The sequence below is a fragment of the Mytilus trossulus genome, chromosome 7 (genome assembly GCF_036588685.1).
Source record: "Mytilus trossulus isolate FHL-02 chromosome 7, PNRI_Mtr1.1.1.hap1, whole genome shotgun sequence".
Lineage (NCBI taxonomy): Eukaryota > Metazoa > Mollusca > Bivalvia > Mytilida > Mytilidae > Mytilus > Mytilus trossulus.
In genome coordinates this window covers 80,482,011-80,499,609 of record NC_086379.1, presented here as the reverse complement: position 1 = coordinate 80,499,609, position 17,599 = coordinate 80,482,011, and the positions used below count along the sequence as shown (strand labels likewise).

General features: G+C 31.3%; 1 protein-coding gene across 1 annotated transcript; it reads right to left on the bottom strand.

Moving 5' to 3' along the window:
* Nucleotides 1-243: 243 nt before the first annotated feature.
* Nucleotides 244-17,376, bottom strand: LOC134726700 (broad substrate specificity ATP-binding cassette transporter ABCG2-like). Its single transcript, XM_063591116.1, has 17 exons — nt 17,363-17,376; nt 16,896-16,955; nt 13,867-13,981; nt 12,340-12,492; nt 11,222-11,379; nt 8,246-8,397; nt 7,551-7,634; nt 7,080-7,140; nt 6,416-6,524; nt 5,835-5,900; nt 5,252-5,337; nt 4,579-4,668; nt 4,152-4,276; nt 3,174-3,328; nt 2,289-2,378; nt 1,307-1,362; nt 244-530 (listed from the first exon to the last, which is right to left on the bottom strand). Exons 1-17 carry the CDS (start codon nt 17,374-17,376, stop codon nt 377-379), a joined length of 1,728 nt encoding a protein of 575 aa, XP_063447186.1. The 3' UTR covers nt 244-376.
* Nucleotides 17,377-17,599: the final 223 nt, after the last annotated feature.

Genomic DNA, 17,599 nt, shown 5'->3' with positions numbered 1-17,599 from the left:
ATTCCAAATCTTGCGATTGAATAATAACGGGATGGACAGCAGTTTTATATTTTCTTAATGATACAGCGACCAATGTCCCTATAGGTATTTTTTTCATTTATTAATTGAAACCCGGGTCTTCAATATATTTTCAAAGTATCTGTTTAAATTACGCAAACGCTAACATACAATGTTTTCAACGAAATCAATCAGGTTTCATTAACTTTTCCGGATTATACACATTCCAATGAAAAATAACTAAGGTTTACTTAAAATCGTTTAATAAATGCCATTATCATAAGTATAAATATTTTCCTTATATGACTATACTTTGTATGACAGATGGGGTTCAAAAGTAATGATTTAATACTGTAATTGTAATGTTTGTACGTTCTTGTTAACGTATTTTCTTCATTCTCCTCAGCTGAACGTATGTACCAATAAACAGCAGCACTGACATGGAAAATAATGCGACAATATTCTGCCAGAAATCCCATTTCGTTTCATATGCAACGTCTTGTCTCGTAAGATATTTGTTACCAGTGACAGGACTGGAAATATAAAATAAAATATTTTAGAATCAGTCCCTTCTTCTATTGATATAGAATAATACACACAAGATAACAAAAAAGTAAAATCACAAAAAAATGACAACTAAACGCATCAAAATCAAATGGACAAGAACTGTCATATTCCTGACTTGAATATAACCAATATTATTTCAACTGACAGGATGGAACTTACGTTTTAATTTACACAAGGACAATCTATTTGAAGATGTGTGTGATAAGGATGATGGCCGTTATAACCGTAATTGATTTCTAATCACCTATCAGTGTCACCAAGCTGATATACAAATGAACTGAGTGTATGCTATGGGACGAATAACCAATAACTGGACACTTCATTGAAGAAACACCTGTCTATAGATGGACTGGTCCTAAATAAGCGAACCAGATAAACACCGCCTAGTCAAGTAAAATAAATCAAGTAATACATGTCACGCGCACGTCAATCGGAATGGTACGTTAATATCAAGCACAGAAAGCAGATTTTACTGTTAAAGTTTAAGTTATGTTTGTGTTAGCATTATTGAAATATTTACTTGGTCATATATTTGTATTTTTACAATGAAGATTGTTCTGTACTGGTTTCTTAAATGTTCGTGTTTGTTAGTTTTGGAAAGAGATGTTTAATAGGGGGAGTTCTTTTATTGTTTCTGGTTAAATTTATTGATATTTCCATTACAGCTTTGAATCAAAAAAATATTTATCAAACAAGAGGAAAAAAACCCAGGAAAACAGTAATAGTCTTTAAATTTACCTACCATAAGCCCTTTTCTTTCGTTAAAGTCATATCTTTCAATTCAATTATCTGTAACGCCTACAAAGTCATATTAAACAGTTACAATGAAAGGTGGAAAACACACACATTATCAACACTTTGCAATTCCACCAACATTTTAGCAAATCATGAAACAGTTAGTTACAAATAAACAAAGTTGTGTTTTCTTTGAAGTGTTTTATCTCTTGTCATGAAGGGTTCCATTAAGTTTACTATACGGTATAAGTCTTACAAATTATTGAAGTCCGTGCTGTGATTTATTCAGATTATTAGTAACAGTATACCCAATACAAATTGCCACATGACTTGGAATAAACATCGAAAAATGGGTGAACATGTGGGGAAGAGGATTGCCTTAATACGGAACCGATTAGCTAACATGTTTGTCTTGCAATTGTTTCACAACATTATGAGAGGGCTGCTAAAATCAAAACAGCAGTAAAATTAAAATTTGAACGAGTTTCTGTCATTGCATTCTAGAGACACTTATTATCTATCTTAGTATCTTGTATCCTCAAATTTACATGTATCCATTTTTTCGCATCCTCATTCCACTGGACTTTTGACTGTTATTTTGCAAACTGTAAGCAATACATCGAGTGTCAACAGATCGCCATCGTTTGTACAACGTTTTCATGAACCGTTCGTTTGTTTTCTATGTGTCATTTGTAACTAGTTGTTTATCTTTTACCCTTTCAGTAAAAAATAATCATGTTTTCCTTCGACCTATGCCTAAATTTTATTACAACGTCTTCGCCATTGTATTGTCTTAAAATTCAAAGATAAATTAAAAATTCATGCTTTTGATAATCGAATAAGAGATGAATTAATAAGTAATTAAACGAAGAAATTCTGAGCGCATACTGTGGTGTTACAGAAAAGATCGTTGTTATAGTTAGGACATGTTCTAATGTGAAATTATTAGCATTGCTTTTTTTTTAAAGCTTAAGATTTATTATACCTACATTAAGACCATATCTAAATAAACTAAACCATTTTATCCATCGTAACCAAGCTTGTACTGTTTTTATATTAACCAACAAACCACTAAACACCTGTAAAATAACATTTGAAGTTTCTACTTGCTCTTTAGTAACCATTCTTATTAAAAAAACACATGAAATGAATTATTGAAATACCAAGTCTTATGAATAGATGACATAAGCTGCATTTTGCAAAACGTTAGGAATTGTTGGTCCTCAATGCTTTCCAACGTTGTACTGTTTTTGGTCTTTGTACCATTTTTTTATTAGAGCGTCACTGATAAGTCTTTTGTAGACAAAACGCGAGTCGTCGGGCGTAAATAGAAAATTTCAATCCTGATATATATGATGAGTTTATCTAGCACAATTATACAGCTCTTAGAATGACGAAAACAGAAATAGGTGTATCAAATTAATTGCAGGAGTTTACTTTTATTAATGCCAGTTTGTGTTTGCTTACCCTGTAATTACAAAACAAAATGAACTTCTTACAATAACTTACATTTAAATTATCACAAATTGATTAAAATAAAACGGCAAAATCTAAAGGCGTAGTCGATAATACAAAATTCCTTTTGTTCACATAATTTCCCTATAATGGAGCCAAATTCTATTTATCCTATGAAAGGTTTGAAAAAGACTATATATCGTTTATTTTTTGTACATACATTTTTCTCGTTTGAATTGTTTCGAGACCTTTTATAGCTGACTATCCGGTATGAGCTATGCTCATTGTTGAAGGCCATATAGCGACCTAAAGTTGTTAATGTCTGTGTCGTTTGGTCTGTTGTGGAGATTTGTCCAGTTGGCAATCATACCACATTTTCTTTTTTAATTCTTCATTCGTAAATATGGACACATTCTTACCATCATTAACACATATGTCACAGCAATCCACACATTAGCCATACCAAAATCTGTAACGCATGCGCTGAAGAAAAATGCAATGCTAGTTCCTGTCATAGCTACCATAAACAGGGTTAGAGCGTACAGAAAGAATTTCTCCATGTCCAATGTTAAACCTGTAAAGTTTAAAAAAAAATAAAGATTCTATATCCATTCTTTTAAGACAGGGCTATGAGTCAATCAAATTAAGGTCATAACACACGAAATTTTACGGTCGCCATCATGAGCTGATTGGCCATAATGATAAAAGTGTGTCAGAAATCATACCTGATATTCTTCCTCGGTTATAATAACCTTCCATCATTACCGAACTGAAAAAAGAAATAACACGACGGGTACCGTATACGGTGCAGGAAATGCTTAACCTTCCGGAGCAACTGATTTCACTCCCGGTTTTTAGTGGAGTTCGTGTTGTTTCTTAATTATTATTATAAATGTTAATGTAAATGTCCTTTGGTTTTTCTAGTCTTTGTTTACTCATTGGTTTTGATTATTATTGTCTTTCGTGATAGTATGCTTGCATGTACGAACAACGGATGCAAAAGAAAAAAAAATGAATACAATGAAATATTGCCTTTGTTAACTATTATATCGGATGACAAAACATGAAAAGATGTAGACGGTAATGCTAATGAGAATAAAAACCCGTCTAAATATAAAAAAGAAAAATTCGTCCTTCAAAAGGTTATCAACTGTTTCAATATCTCTTAAAATTGATACGGACATTCATTATTGTAAGAGGTACAATTATGATGATTTTAATTAACAAACTTAAATCGTTACTTGCTATTGCAATACGATGAACATAAATAACCAGGATTAATGATCCATAGTTGATGATGTTCTACATGCATCAACGTTAAGAAAATAAATTTATGTATTAATATATTAGCCTTTTATGTGAACACTATTATAACAAATATAGTATGTGTTAATTACCAAGCATAAAATATGTGATGACAGAAAACAAAAATACAGGAATCAGTCTCATTGATAAAGAATCGCATATAATCTTAGAAAAGAAATATGCCGACACTCTGTAAAATCCACTTAAATTTTCATGTCTGTAAATAAAATTAAAAATATTACATACAATTAATAATTCAATGAATATTAACAATGTTTCAACGAGCAAGAAAGGAAAACAAAGAATATTTAAACATATACTATTCAAATTTAAAAAAAAATAAGATAATTTAGCTTTCTTAGAACAGTAAAGAGCAAATCTTGACACAGCTTATGATTTTTTTAGACAATTGTACTGTTTGCTTTAGCTATGGAGGTTTTTTAATTGAAATTTACATTTGTTCCATATACATTTGGTTTGATAAATATTGTGTATCTCAGTATTTCAGGTCTTACTCACATAAAAATTGATCGTTCTTTGATAAATAGTTCTACAGCTGACAAACTTGAAAAGACAATGTTCATCAAAATGAAGAAAAAAGCACCAACTCTATGAAAAGACAAACAAGAGTTATTCAAGTATGATTCTACAAATAAACGTAATGACAATACATTTTGCGATCGTTGTGATTTTGTTGTTATGTCCATAAATGTTATTTTCGATAAAAAGAAATTGGTAATTCATTTTTTTTCTTACAACAAAATGAAAATAAACTAAATTTGTTCCTTTTAAGTAAGCTAACGTAAAGGTTGAGTTTGTTTTGTTTTATTTTTGATTCGCGGACGTTTTTTATATCTCATACGTGTGCTAACAGGTTAGGCGTTTGCAGGTTTTGGAAAACAGATTTTGATTGTATTTTCTATCTTTCTAACATTATTTAACTTTCATATAAATAAACTATGCACTTTGAATGTTGGAAGTTATGTATATTTCGATTCAGGTCAATGTGGAAAAAGTTCGTTTCCGGTTTCGAGCTGCTGTACTTTGTTGATGTAGCTATTTTCCGACTTTTGGTAGTTTTCTTCTGTTGACAACATTATTGATTGCCTTATTCGTCTTATGTTTCTTTTGTCAAGTTGGTATCATATTTCTAGTTATAAAATGATCAACTTACTGAAAGTCTTGTTATTACCTGTTTTGTATACCGGATTCACAATCCCTTTCCATCCGCCAATAAATAGCCCCAACAATAAGACCAAATATTATTAAAACAAACCACTGAAAAGAAATGCACCAAAAAAATTCATCAAAAACACAAAAAAAATATTTAGAATACTAAATCATAAAGGAATGCAAATAAATAAAACACTTTCTGGTTATGGTACTTAGATCTTTATTAATTTTAAATTTATATGAGGGATAAGAAATGTACAAACAATGTGTTAGCACATATTTTGTTGATTATATTTTTATATGATACATGTATTACAAAAATGCATACTATAAAGATATACGATTTACGTATTTCATCACTTTTAAACAATGTTATTCACACAGAACTAGACGACACTATTAGATAAATTGACAGTAGGAACAATCTTTAAATTGAGAATGGAAATGGGGAATGTATCAACGGGACAACAACCCGACCATATAAAAAACAAGAGCAGAAGGTCACCAACAGGTTTTCAATGTAGCCAGAAATTCATTTATATTCATTGTTTTGTTGGACTGGGATGAACTTTATTAGAAAAGTTGTGCGTTCTGATACTTACGTGTAAAATTGAAAGTTGGGGATTTCTCAGTGAATTCAGTAAAGTTCTACTTGATATGACTCTAAACTGAGGAAAAAGAAAAAAATATAAACAACTCGGTTATGCAAACATAAAAATTATTATGATATAAAAGGCATCAACTGTTTCTGTTGTTTCAGTAAAAATTGGAATACTTCCGAAGTACCTGAGATCATCCATAGTTTTGGTAAGGTTCGTGTTTGCTTATTTTGTTTTCTGTAAAGCGTTGTTTGTCTTTTGTCGTTCTCGTGTTTCGTTTTTGTTATTGACAGGTTATTTTCGACTTGTGATGTTTGAAATCATGAGATCAAATATGAATGAAATTATATTTTTCTTGCGATCCACGAAATTTTTTAAAATAAATAATTATATAGTTTGATCATTTTTGTATGTCAATCAGTAGAACATTTTTGACGGATGGCTTGACATCTAAATCATTTATAGTTTGATCATTTTTGTATGTCAATCAGTAGAACATTTTTGACGGATGGCTTGACATCTAAAAAATTTAAAACACTGTTTGTAATAGTCTACCGGGGAAATAGTTTCTTAATGTTATTTACCTGCTTGACAAAGTTAGTGGCATAATCTACTTTAGGTGATATTTTTAAGGTATTTGTATCAAGTGCTTGTCGGTACTGGTAAAGTATAGGCTTCATTAAATTCTGCAATCTAACAGAAATAAAAAAAACATAAATTGATAGCATGCAATAATAAAAGTCTATAACGTGCAGTCATAAATACTTGTATTGACATTAGTACCTTACTTTGTTAAGCAGAATATGTAAATGCAAATGTAAATGAAAATATTTAACACCGTCAGCTGTATATAATTTGAAGACTAAACGGAGAAAAGAAAAACGATAATTGTCAAATGAATAATTATAGTTTGCATTCTAATTAGAATAGATAATGTCTTTGACTTGTTCACATACCGGTTGTTTATCTTTCTGATTAGGAAACATCTCTATATTCTTTTAATCAGAAAATTTATTGAAAACTAACATTGCATGTGACTTCTTGATAAATTTCGTTTACAACCCGATCAAAATCGCAATGCTTGACTATTCTTAGTAATTCGTAGTGACAGCAGTGATAACGATGTACCTCAAACTTAGAGCCAATAAATAAGAATCATAAGCTAAAGGTAGAATGTTAGCAGAATGTTAAAAATTAGATGTATACTCTTATTATTACGGAGGGATGTAAAAATCCAGAATTACTTACCTGGAATTTAATTTTGATTTCCTGAATGATGATACAATTTTCTGGTGTACATCAACAATATCTTAAATTAAAAAAAAATTACAAGTTATGTTATTTAGACACACATAAACGATATTTAAGGAAGGATAAGTCTTAAATTAGTACATTCCATTTGTTCTTTATAAAAAGAGAAAAATCGATGCAAAGTTCATTTTATACAGCCCAACACATTACGAGTATGAATCGATATGTAGGTCCCCATTAAGTCACACAGAGAACAAGGTACAAATATCTAAAAATTTTAATCGTATTTTATAAAGTTGCATAAATCAAAATATACAAGGGACTCCAAACTAGCAAAATAGGCATGGAGTTTGAGGCGCATTCATCTGAATTAAATATATTTCTGCTATTATGGATCCACTTTTCAAATTATGTTATGAAATTATTTCTTGAATTTATCTGTAATGATAACAAATAATTTATATTTACTTTTGTCCTTTGTGTTGACAGTCGCTCCATTAATAACATCTAGAAAGAAATCAGGAGGATTGTTGTGCTCTTCTATGATGTATCCTACAAATTTCAAGGAATATGTGTTTTAAAATCAGAACATATTGTAAAACTTGATGAAATGTATCATCTCTATAGACAGTACCCGTAAGTTTCGTTTTCATAACATGAACTTATTTTGAAATTGTGAATTAAAATGTAGATAAAAATACTTCGACTGTCAAATATGCTCTTATTTTTATTTTTAATGAGCATATGTTTACGAACATAGACATAGGAAGATGTGGTGTGAGTGCCAATGAGACAACTCTCCATCAAAATAACAATTTTAAAAAAAGTAAACCATTATAGGTCAATGTACGGCCTTTATATGTCAATATTAATTTGCTGGAGGAATAATACAAGTCACATTCCGAAACTAAATGAATATATGTCCTACATAATCATTGTACATATGATTGGCATGTGAACATTTCCGGACATATTTAATTTTTAATGTCAACTTTTATTGCACTGCTTTACAAGTATTGCATTTCGTTTACCGAAGAAAAGAAAATATTATTTTTTAAAGAGCTCAAGTTTAATGCAGAAATTGCCCTTTAAAATGTTGTATACTAGTCACTGTTTAAACTCTATATATTTATGTCTTACAAAATATACTATTGACTACACACCTATAGACTGGAAGTAGTCCAAAGATTCTTGAGCAGGTCCATGATATACACATTCACCAAGGGATAATAACATTAAACTGTCGAACAGCTTGAAAATAGAGAATCTTGGCTGATGAATGGAAAAGACAACTGTTGTTCCATTTTTTGATAAACTAAAAAAAATAAAATAATACAGAAATAACACTACCTGTGATTTACATATGTCGCGATACATATCTACCGTGTTTGAAAATCTTGTTCAGTAAATTTTCAAATACATTTAAACATTATATTAATTTGTCAGTACTAGTATAAGTTGCTGATTTCACATGCCTGTACTGTTAAAAAAATTATGGCTGAATTGGAAGGAAGTCAGACAGAAAGATAAAAAAATGTCATTTGTAAATAATCAAATATCAAAATGAAAATAAGGAGTAATGTATGGTATGATTGCCTATGAAACGGTTACCCACCAAAGATCAGATGAAATTGATGTAAATAATAACATTTTCGTGTAGTAGTCCGTTGAAACTTGGCTCCGGTTGCGTACGGCCTTCCATAAAGAAACTAGAGGCTCTAAAGAGCCTGTGTCGCTCACCTTGGTCTATGTGCATATTAAACAAAGGACACAAATGGATTCATGACAAAATTATATTTTGGTGATGGTGATGTGTTTGAAGTTCTTACTTTACTGAACGATTTTGCTTCTTACAATTATATCTATCATGAACTTTGCCCATTAGTAACAGAGAACTATATTTGGTAAAAATTTACATAAATTTACCAAATTAATGAAAATTGTTAAAAATTGACTATAAAGGGCAATAACTCCTTAAGGGGTCAATTGACCATTTAGGTCATGTAGACTTATTTGTAGATCTTACTTTGCTGAACATTATTGCTGTTTACAGTTTATCGCTATCTATAATAGTATTCAAGATAACCAAAAACGGCAAAATTTCTTTAAAAATTACCAATTGGAGGGCAGCAACCCAACAACCAGTTGTCCAATTCATCTGAAAAATTCAGGGCAGATAGATATTGACTTGATTAACAATTTAACTTCTTGTCAGATTTGCTCTAGATGCTTTGGTTTCATAGTTATAAGCAAAAAACTGCATTTTACCCCTATGTTCTATTTTTAGCCGTGGCGGCCATCTTGGTTGAATGGCCAGGTCATCGGACACATTTTTCAAACTAGATACCCCAAAGATGATTGTGGCCTAGTAGTTTCAGTGGATATTTTGTAAAAGATTACTTAGATTTATGAAAAATGGTTAAAGATTGACTATAAAGGGCAATAACTCCTAAAGGGGTCAACTGACCATTTTGGTCATGTTGACTTATTTGTAGATCTTACTTTGCTGAACATTATTGCTGTTTACAATTTATCTCTATCTATAATAATATTCAAGATAAAAACCAAAAACAGCAAAATTTCCTCAAAATTACCAATTCAGGGGCAGCAACCCAACAACCGATTGACCGATTCATCTGAAAATTTCAGGGCAGATAGTTCTTGACCTGATAAACATTTTTATCCCATGTCAGATTTCCTCAAAATGCTTTGGTTTTTGAGTTATAAGCCAAAAACTGCATTTTACCCCTATGTTCTATTTTTAGTGGTGGCGGCCATCTTGGTTGGTTGACCAGGTCACACCACACATTTTTTAAACTAGATACCCCAAAGATGATTGTGGCCAAGTTTGGATTAATTTGGCCAAGTAGTTTCAGAGGAGAAGATTTTTGTAAAAGATTACTTTAATTTACGAAAAATGGTTAAAAATTGACTATAAAGGGCAATAACTCCTAAACGGGTCAACTGACCATTTTGGTCATGTTGACTTATTTGTAGATCTTACTTTGCTGAACATTATTGCTGTTTACAGTTTATCTCTATCTATAATAATATTCAAGATAATAACCAAAAACAGCAAAATTTCCTCAAAATTACCAATTCAGGGGCAGCAACCCAACAACCGATTGACCGATTCATCTGAAAATTTTAGGGCAGATAGATCTTGACCTGATAAACATTTTTATCCCTGTCAGATTTCCTCAAAATGCTTTGGTTTTTGAGTTATAAGCCAAAAACTGCATTTTACCCCTTTGTTCTATTTTTAGCCGTGGCGGCCATCTTGGTTGGTTGACCAGGTCACGCCACACATTTTTTAAACTAGATACCCCAAAGATGATTGTGGCCAAGTTTGGTTTGATTTGGCCAAGTAGTTTCAGAGGAGAAGATTTTTGTAAAAGATTACTTTAATTAACGAAAAATGGTTAAAAATTGACTATAAAGGGCAATAACTCCTAAACGGGTCAACTGACCATTTTGGTCATGTTGACTTATTTGTAGATCTTACTTTCCTGAACATTATTGCTGTTTACAGTTTATCTCTAACTATAATAATATTCAAGATAATAACCAAAAACAGCAAAATTTCTTCAAAATTACCAATTCAGGGGCAGCAACCCAACAACCGATTGACCGATTCATCTGAAAATGTCAGGGCAGATAGATCTTGACCTGATAAACATTTTTACCCCATGTCAGATTTGCTCTAAATGCTTTGGTTTTTGAGTTATAAGCCAAAAACTGCATTTTACCCCTATGTTCTATTTTTAGCCGTGGCGGCCATCTTGGTTGGTTGACCGGGTCACGCCACACATTTTTTAAACTAGATACCCCAATGATGATTGTGGCCAAGTTTGGTTTGATTTGGCCCAGTAGTTTCAGAGGAGAAGATTTTTGTAAAAGTTAACGACGACGGACGACGACGACGACGGAAGACGCCGGACGCCGGACGCCAAGTGATGAGAAAAGCTCACTTGGCCCTTCGGGCCAGGTGAGCTAAAAAGCATAACATTTTGGGAGAAAACAAATCCAGGTTACCAATTAAATATCTGATAACTAAATTACATTTCTGATTTCATTCTAATTTGTTACCTAATTCGCGCTACATAAAAACGTTTTGATTTATCTAATTGTATTTATACCTTTTTAATAATTGCATAACTGAATAAGCTGTGTTTGCATCAAGACCTGTTGTTGGTTCATCTAAAAATAGGACATGGGGTGAAATAATCAGTTCCATTCCAATATTTGTTCGTTTTCTTTCTCCGCCAGAAATTCCCCGACAAAATTCGTTTCCAACCTACAGAAATAAAAAAAAACATATCTAAACTTTCTGGTTAAAGATATTGATGAAATATAACAGAAAAGAAAACGTAAATATATCTAGTAATTTTATAACAAATCAAATTATATACATATAGATTCTTACATTGATACCAATGGATTATCGGATTTATCCAATCGAGATAGTTAAATTATCAATTTTAAAGTCCGAGCCGCCTCGGCGAGGACTTTAAAATTTATAATTTAACTATCGAGATTGGATAAATCCGATAATCCACGAGTAACTATGTAAGAATCTGTTTCTCTAATGATTAAAAAGACATTCTATTTTTTTGTTAACCGAAAATCCCCTTCGAGTGCCTTTTACATTGCACGAAGTTGTCAATTTCATTAACACCTGTTAGCATATTTTGATTCATTCAGTTAGCTAAAAAGGTCATGACCCTTAAAATCATCCAATGATCTTTTGAGATCACCAGCAACCACACGTTGATTAAATTATTTATACAATGGGTTCGGAAAGGGATAAATTCCCATAGAGTTAGAGAAATGTACATATTTCATTATTGGAATTATGTTAATGTTTAACACACTTTCAATGGAATTGGGTTTTGTTGAGGAAACCTGTTATGCGGTGTCGGAACTGTGTCATTGTTAAGGCCTTTTAAGGAAGTATGATATTGATTAAATTTACGTATATGTAATATGTAGCCATCATCTGCGGTTATTCCTATTTACCATCGTATCAGCACACTCTGTCAGCTGTTTCATATATGTCGAGCTTTAAATATTTTCTTTACATGGAGCCTTGGCTCACACCGAACAACAAGCTATAAAGGGCCCCAAAATTACTAGTGTAAAACCAACGGTCTAATCTATATAAACAAAACGAAAAACGAGAAACAAGAAACACGTATATATTACATAAACAAACGACAATTAATGTACAACAGATTCCAGATAAAGTCATATTTACCTTCGTATCAGCACAACCTGTCAACCCAAGTTCGCTTATAACATTTTGTATCTTTTCTTGTATATCAGCCTTTGTGATATGACCGGGTAGTCTGAGAGCCGCTGAAAATGCAAAGTTTTCTCGAACAGTCAGTCCGCCCATAACAACATCATCCTGTTAAAATAAAATCATAATTGTATTCTTAAAATGATTATATAATTCAATATTTTAATTTTGGTGGTATATCTTCAATTGATCTCATTTTTTCTACGTGATATTCAACATGTTTGTTATCTTAAACATTAATTCTCCTGATGCAAAACAGAAGTAAAACTGATTTACTGAGTACTAAATACTGTTTAGTGTCATTTGCGTGTTAACATTACCTCTAAGACTCCAATTTGGTTTGTCCCAATGCTTATCCAACAAGAAAGTGTTCTAAGTACACGGATACCCAACTCGCACTATCATTTTCCATGTTCAATGGACCGTGAAATTGGGTAAAAAATCTAATTTGGCATTAAAATTAGAACGATCATACCATATAGGGAACATGTGTACTACGTTTTAAGTTGTTTGGTCTTCAACTTCATCTAAAACTACCTTGACCAAAAACTTTAACCTGAAACTCCCACTTTCATTTTCTATCTTCAGTGAACCGTGAAATTGGGGCCAAAAGTTTAATTTGGCTTTTAAATTATAAATATCATATCATCAGCAACAAGTGTACTAAGTTTCAAGTTGATTGGACTTCAGCTTCATCAGAAACGACCTTGACCAAAATCTCAACACCCGAAGTGGGGCGAACGGTCGCACAGACGAACAGACGGACGAACGGATGCACAGACCAGAAAACATAATGACACTCTACCATCGTATGTGGGGCATAAAAACAGATAAAAGAAATTGTTGACAACACCATGAACAAATAGCATTAACATTATCTGCGACCAATTGATATCTAAAAGTATTCCAAGTCTGTTGGATCTGCATTCCTGATTTCATGCATAATTCGTTCCATCGAAATACCGGATCTATTATGAAATCAATCTCTAATTAAAACAAATTCCGGAAAAGGACAAATTTTACTGCTAATTTAAGTTAATTTTGTTTATTTTCCTTTCATTATTTTGTTCGATAATATTTGAACTATCGGCAGTAAAAGAAAAGCAAGATATCTGCCAACATCTATGCCCCTTTACAATTTCTGGCTGCTCTATTACCATAATTGACACTATCATAGTGTTAACATAACACATTCAAGATATTAAGTTTATTGAGTATCGATTGGTTTAAATAATTAATCAAAGGATATTCTATGAAAAAAATACAATAAAATCATCTCAGAGGCAATATCAGAGCCAACAAAATAATTTGAAAAAAACCGATCCTTAATCTTTTTGTTAAAAACAACGAAAATTCATATTACACAGGAAGTATTGTTTGTGTTGTTAAAAAAAGATTGGGGAATATTGCAGATGGATCCGAATATTCTGCACCAATATGTGCACCAGTCGTGTTTCTTATTATAATTTTTCAAATATGTACCTGAACAACATACCCGACCATACATTTAAAATTTTCTGGAGAAGGTGATCCATTGAACAGTAGGTCTCCACTAACTCTCAGTGGTTCTTTCCGTCCTGCCAATACATCTAACAACCTATGTAATAAAGAAAATATCAGTAATTATCGCACGTTAATCTTTAATCCAAGTAAGTTTGTCACTTAATTAAACATTTCAGTCAGTACCTCTTATAGCATGCTTTCAAATCAAAAGTGATATTCAATATCACCTTTCGGTCATTGTTCTCAGGTGCCAATGGTGTGTGCATTTGTTGGGGTTGATAGTTATCAAAGGTACCAAGATTATAATTTAGTACGCCAAGTGCGTGTTTCGTCTACATAAGACTCATCAGTGACGCTCATATCAAAATATGTATTAAGCCAAACAAGTAAAAAGTTAAAGAGCATTAAGTCCAAAATTCCAAAAAGGCTAAGGTAATATATGGCTGGGAAATGACAATCCTTAGCTTTGCGAAAAATTCAAAGTTTTGTTAACAGTAAATTTGTAAAAATAACCACATTATTGATATTTATGTCAACACCGAAGTTTTAACTACTGGGCTGTCGATACCCTCGGGGACGAAACGTCCAACAGCACCGGCATCAACCCAGCGGTGTACATAGTAATCAAAGGTACCAGGATTATAAGTTAGTACGCCAATCGCGCGTTTGAATTATTCAATGTTTAAGACTAGAACCCATCGCTAGAGTATGACGTTTAAATTAAAGCAACATATATTTTTACAGTCCTTACAACTTTCACGTTACTATTTCAAGAATCAGCATTATTCATCATTCAGCTAGGTTTTCAAAACTAAAGTTTTATGTTTGTTATTAGATTAGAGAAATACGCAGGTAAAACTTTAATATAAATCTAATTAATTTTATCATAACTGGTGAGTGCTAAAAAAAAAGGTGTTATCCTGATTGTCTAAATTTGTGGAAAAAATCAGTTAATCAAATCTTTTGGGGCTTATTTTCCCTGATATATAAAGAAATATGAATGCGAAGAAAAGGTTAGTAAATTTTCTCTAAAATACATCATACTTTTAGGAGAAAACCCCATTCTGATGTGCACAAATATTATATCAAATGGTGATTAATAATTTCTATAAATCAAGATGTCCAATGTTATTGTCAATTAGAAAGAATTCATAGAATTTATAAATCTCTGCAAAAGACAACTAAACATCCTTTATATTATTTTTTATAAGTTAATAAGTTGGATCAGCTGTTTATTTCCCTGGATAATCAGTGGAGTGTAACAGGGTAAATCAAGAGAAGCTTGGACTCTTGGTGAAATTTTTAACAAGCAAGATTAGATGAATAAATATTATTTTGTTTATAATTTTTTTTTTATTCAGTTGTAATAATTGGCAATGGAGTGAAGAAATGAATGCACTTTATTGCAACGCGAATAAAACATTAAGAATCTATTTTCTTATATAATTCAAGTTCTATAAGATAAATAACTTATCCATAGTCAATTGAATTAACAGTTTGATAACAACAGTGCGATATTTTTGATAAAAAAGATGTAATATTGCTATTTTTAACAATATAAACTAGCTTTGTTATTCTTTCTCTGATTGCTATCATATCTTAATAATTCAATTTTGGATGTAACGCGTCTTTTGATAGACTGGCGTTATTTTGTTATGAGCCCATAGACCTAATTTAGTCATGTGACAGTGACGTAATCAACGTTTTTTCGTGGTTTTCTACGGTTTAAAAAGGAATTTAGAATTAAATTATAAGAAATGACTGTAATATTTTTTCTGTCTTTTCGAAATAACATAAAAAATTTGGTACACACTGAATAGCGGGTTATTTAACAGTGTGCACCAAATTTTTTATGTTATTTCGAAAAGACAGAAAAAATATTACAGTCATTCCTTAATGAAAAACAACCAATCCTGTGATGCAAAAACTCATTTGTTCATGATATCCATTAGAATAAATAACTAATTGCATTCATATTCAACACAAAACAGAAGTGTATATTTTATTCTTATGTTATTCACACATTTTATAAGAAAATTATTTATCCGGAGGCATTTAAAATGACTGGTTACATAACGTTGCACTATTATTATAAATAAAAAACCTTGTCCATTTTAACAATGTAAACAAAATGTAAGTATCTTTCCTCTGATCTCCATCAAATTCTATGAAAAACAACTCATCAGGATAAACAAAAAGATTTCCATTCTTATAAAGTTATAATTATTTTTCCTATGAAACACAAAAATAAAGATTAAACCTTTATCTTTAATTATTCAAATATTATAACAAATAATAAATTCTCCGGAGGCATTTGTAACAACTAATAACATTGCATTTATTTTGATCAAAGGAAGTCTTTTTTTAATAATACGTCTTTTCTTACTTTATTAAAAACATCACACCCTGATTTACAAAAAGAACTAAAATATGTGAGTTTTAAACCATTTTCGTTAATAAATGAGTAGTCAGACTGGTTGTTCATTTTAATTTTACACTTTTTGAAAAGTTGGGCGAGTCGGTACACAAGAGATGGCGTTTTTTTTTATATATATAAAATGGCAATCTAGTGTGCCGACTTGCCTACATTTCATATCTACTCATCGTGTTTGGGGGTCATAAAGGGTATACATTATATAGTAATATATAAAGTGTATTTTAATGTTTGTGTGGCGTTCTAAGCTAGATTTTATGAATTATAAATGGTTTTCCAAAATAAAAAGTGACAACATGTGCATCATTTAAGAGTTTGAAGTCTTTAAAGTTAATTTAATATATGAAATCGATACCAATTTGATAAAATTTATTTTTCTGCAGTAGTTAATATAACATGTGCAAACACATTTTATTGCATTTTATTTAATTTAGATAAGACACAGGTCATTCTGACAAATTAAGTAATGGTGTTAAAAAACTAAATATAAGGATAAGCAACTACAAAATCAGCCTGAAATGAATTGATATTATAGAGTGTATAAACCTTTTTCATATGCTTATAGAGAACTTACGAAGATTTTCCACAGCCAGTTGGTCCCAATATAGCATTCATACCAGGCATGAAAACTCCACTAAAAATTAAAAAAATAATCGATTTATATAGATAAGAATTTGTACATTATGTACTTTTTTTAATTTATTTTTATCAACCATATTTGGCGTCATACCATTGTGATTAGAGTAATTATCTTTTTTTTACACCCATCCTTCGTTGTATTCGTATAAAATATAATTAACGTGATCAGTTTTAAATAAAACCTTACTCATATGTTCGATAATAGCCATTGTTGGCCTCGAATACCAAGCTCAATGTTCCAGGATATAAATTGTTTCAACTCAATGACCATGATGCAAAGACATATTAAAAAGGTTTTAAAAAGATTATAAATCATGACTTACCACAACGTATCTTTGTCTCAGTCATAGTATCCTCTACCTTTCACATAATCACAGGAATATATTAGTTCTGATAGCTTACGAAACAGAGAACATTGTACAATCAATCAACAAAATGGACACTTTGGCGATATCCACATGTCCTAAAATTCATGATCAGCCAAAAATTGTAACCAATACTAGGCACAAAAACTTTGAACTAAATCTTGACAAAGCAATTGCTAGGAAACTTGAAGCTACTAAGCGCCCAGTCAATGTAACTTATAAACTCACAGGAGGGGGACTTACTGCAAAGGCTGATACTGTGTCATTTGAACTG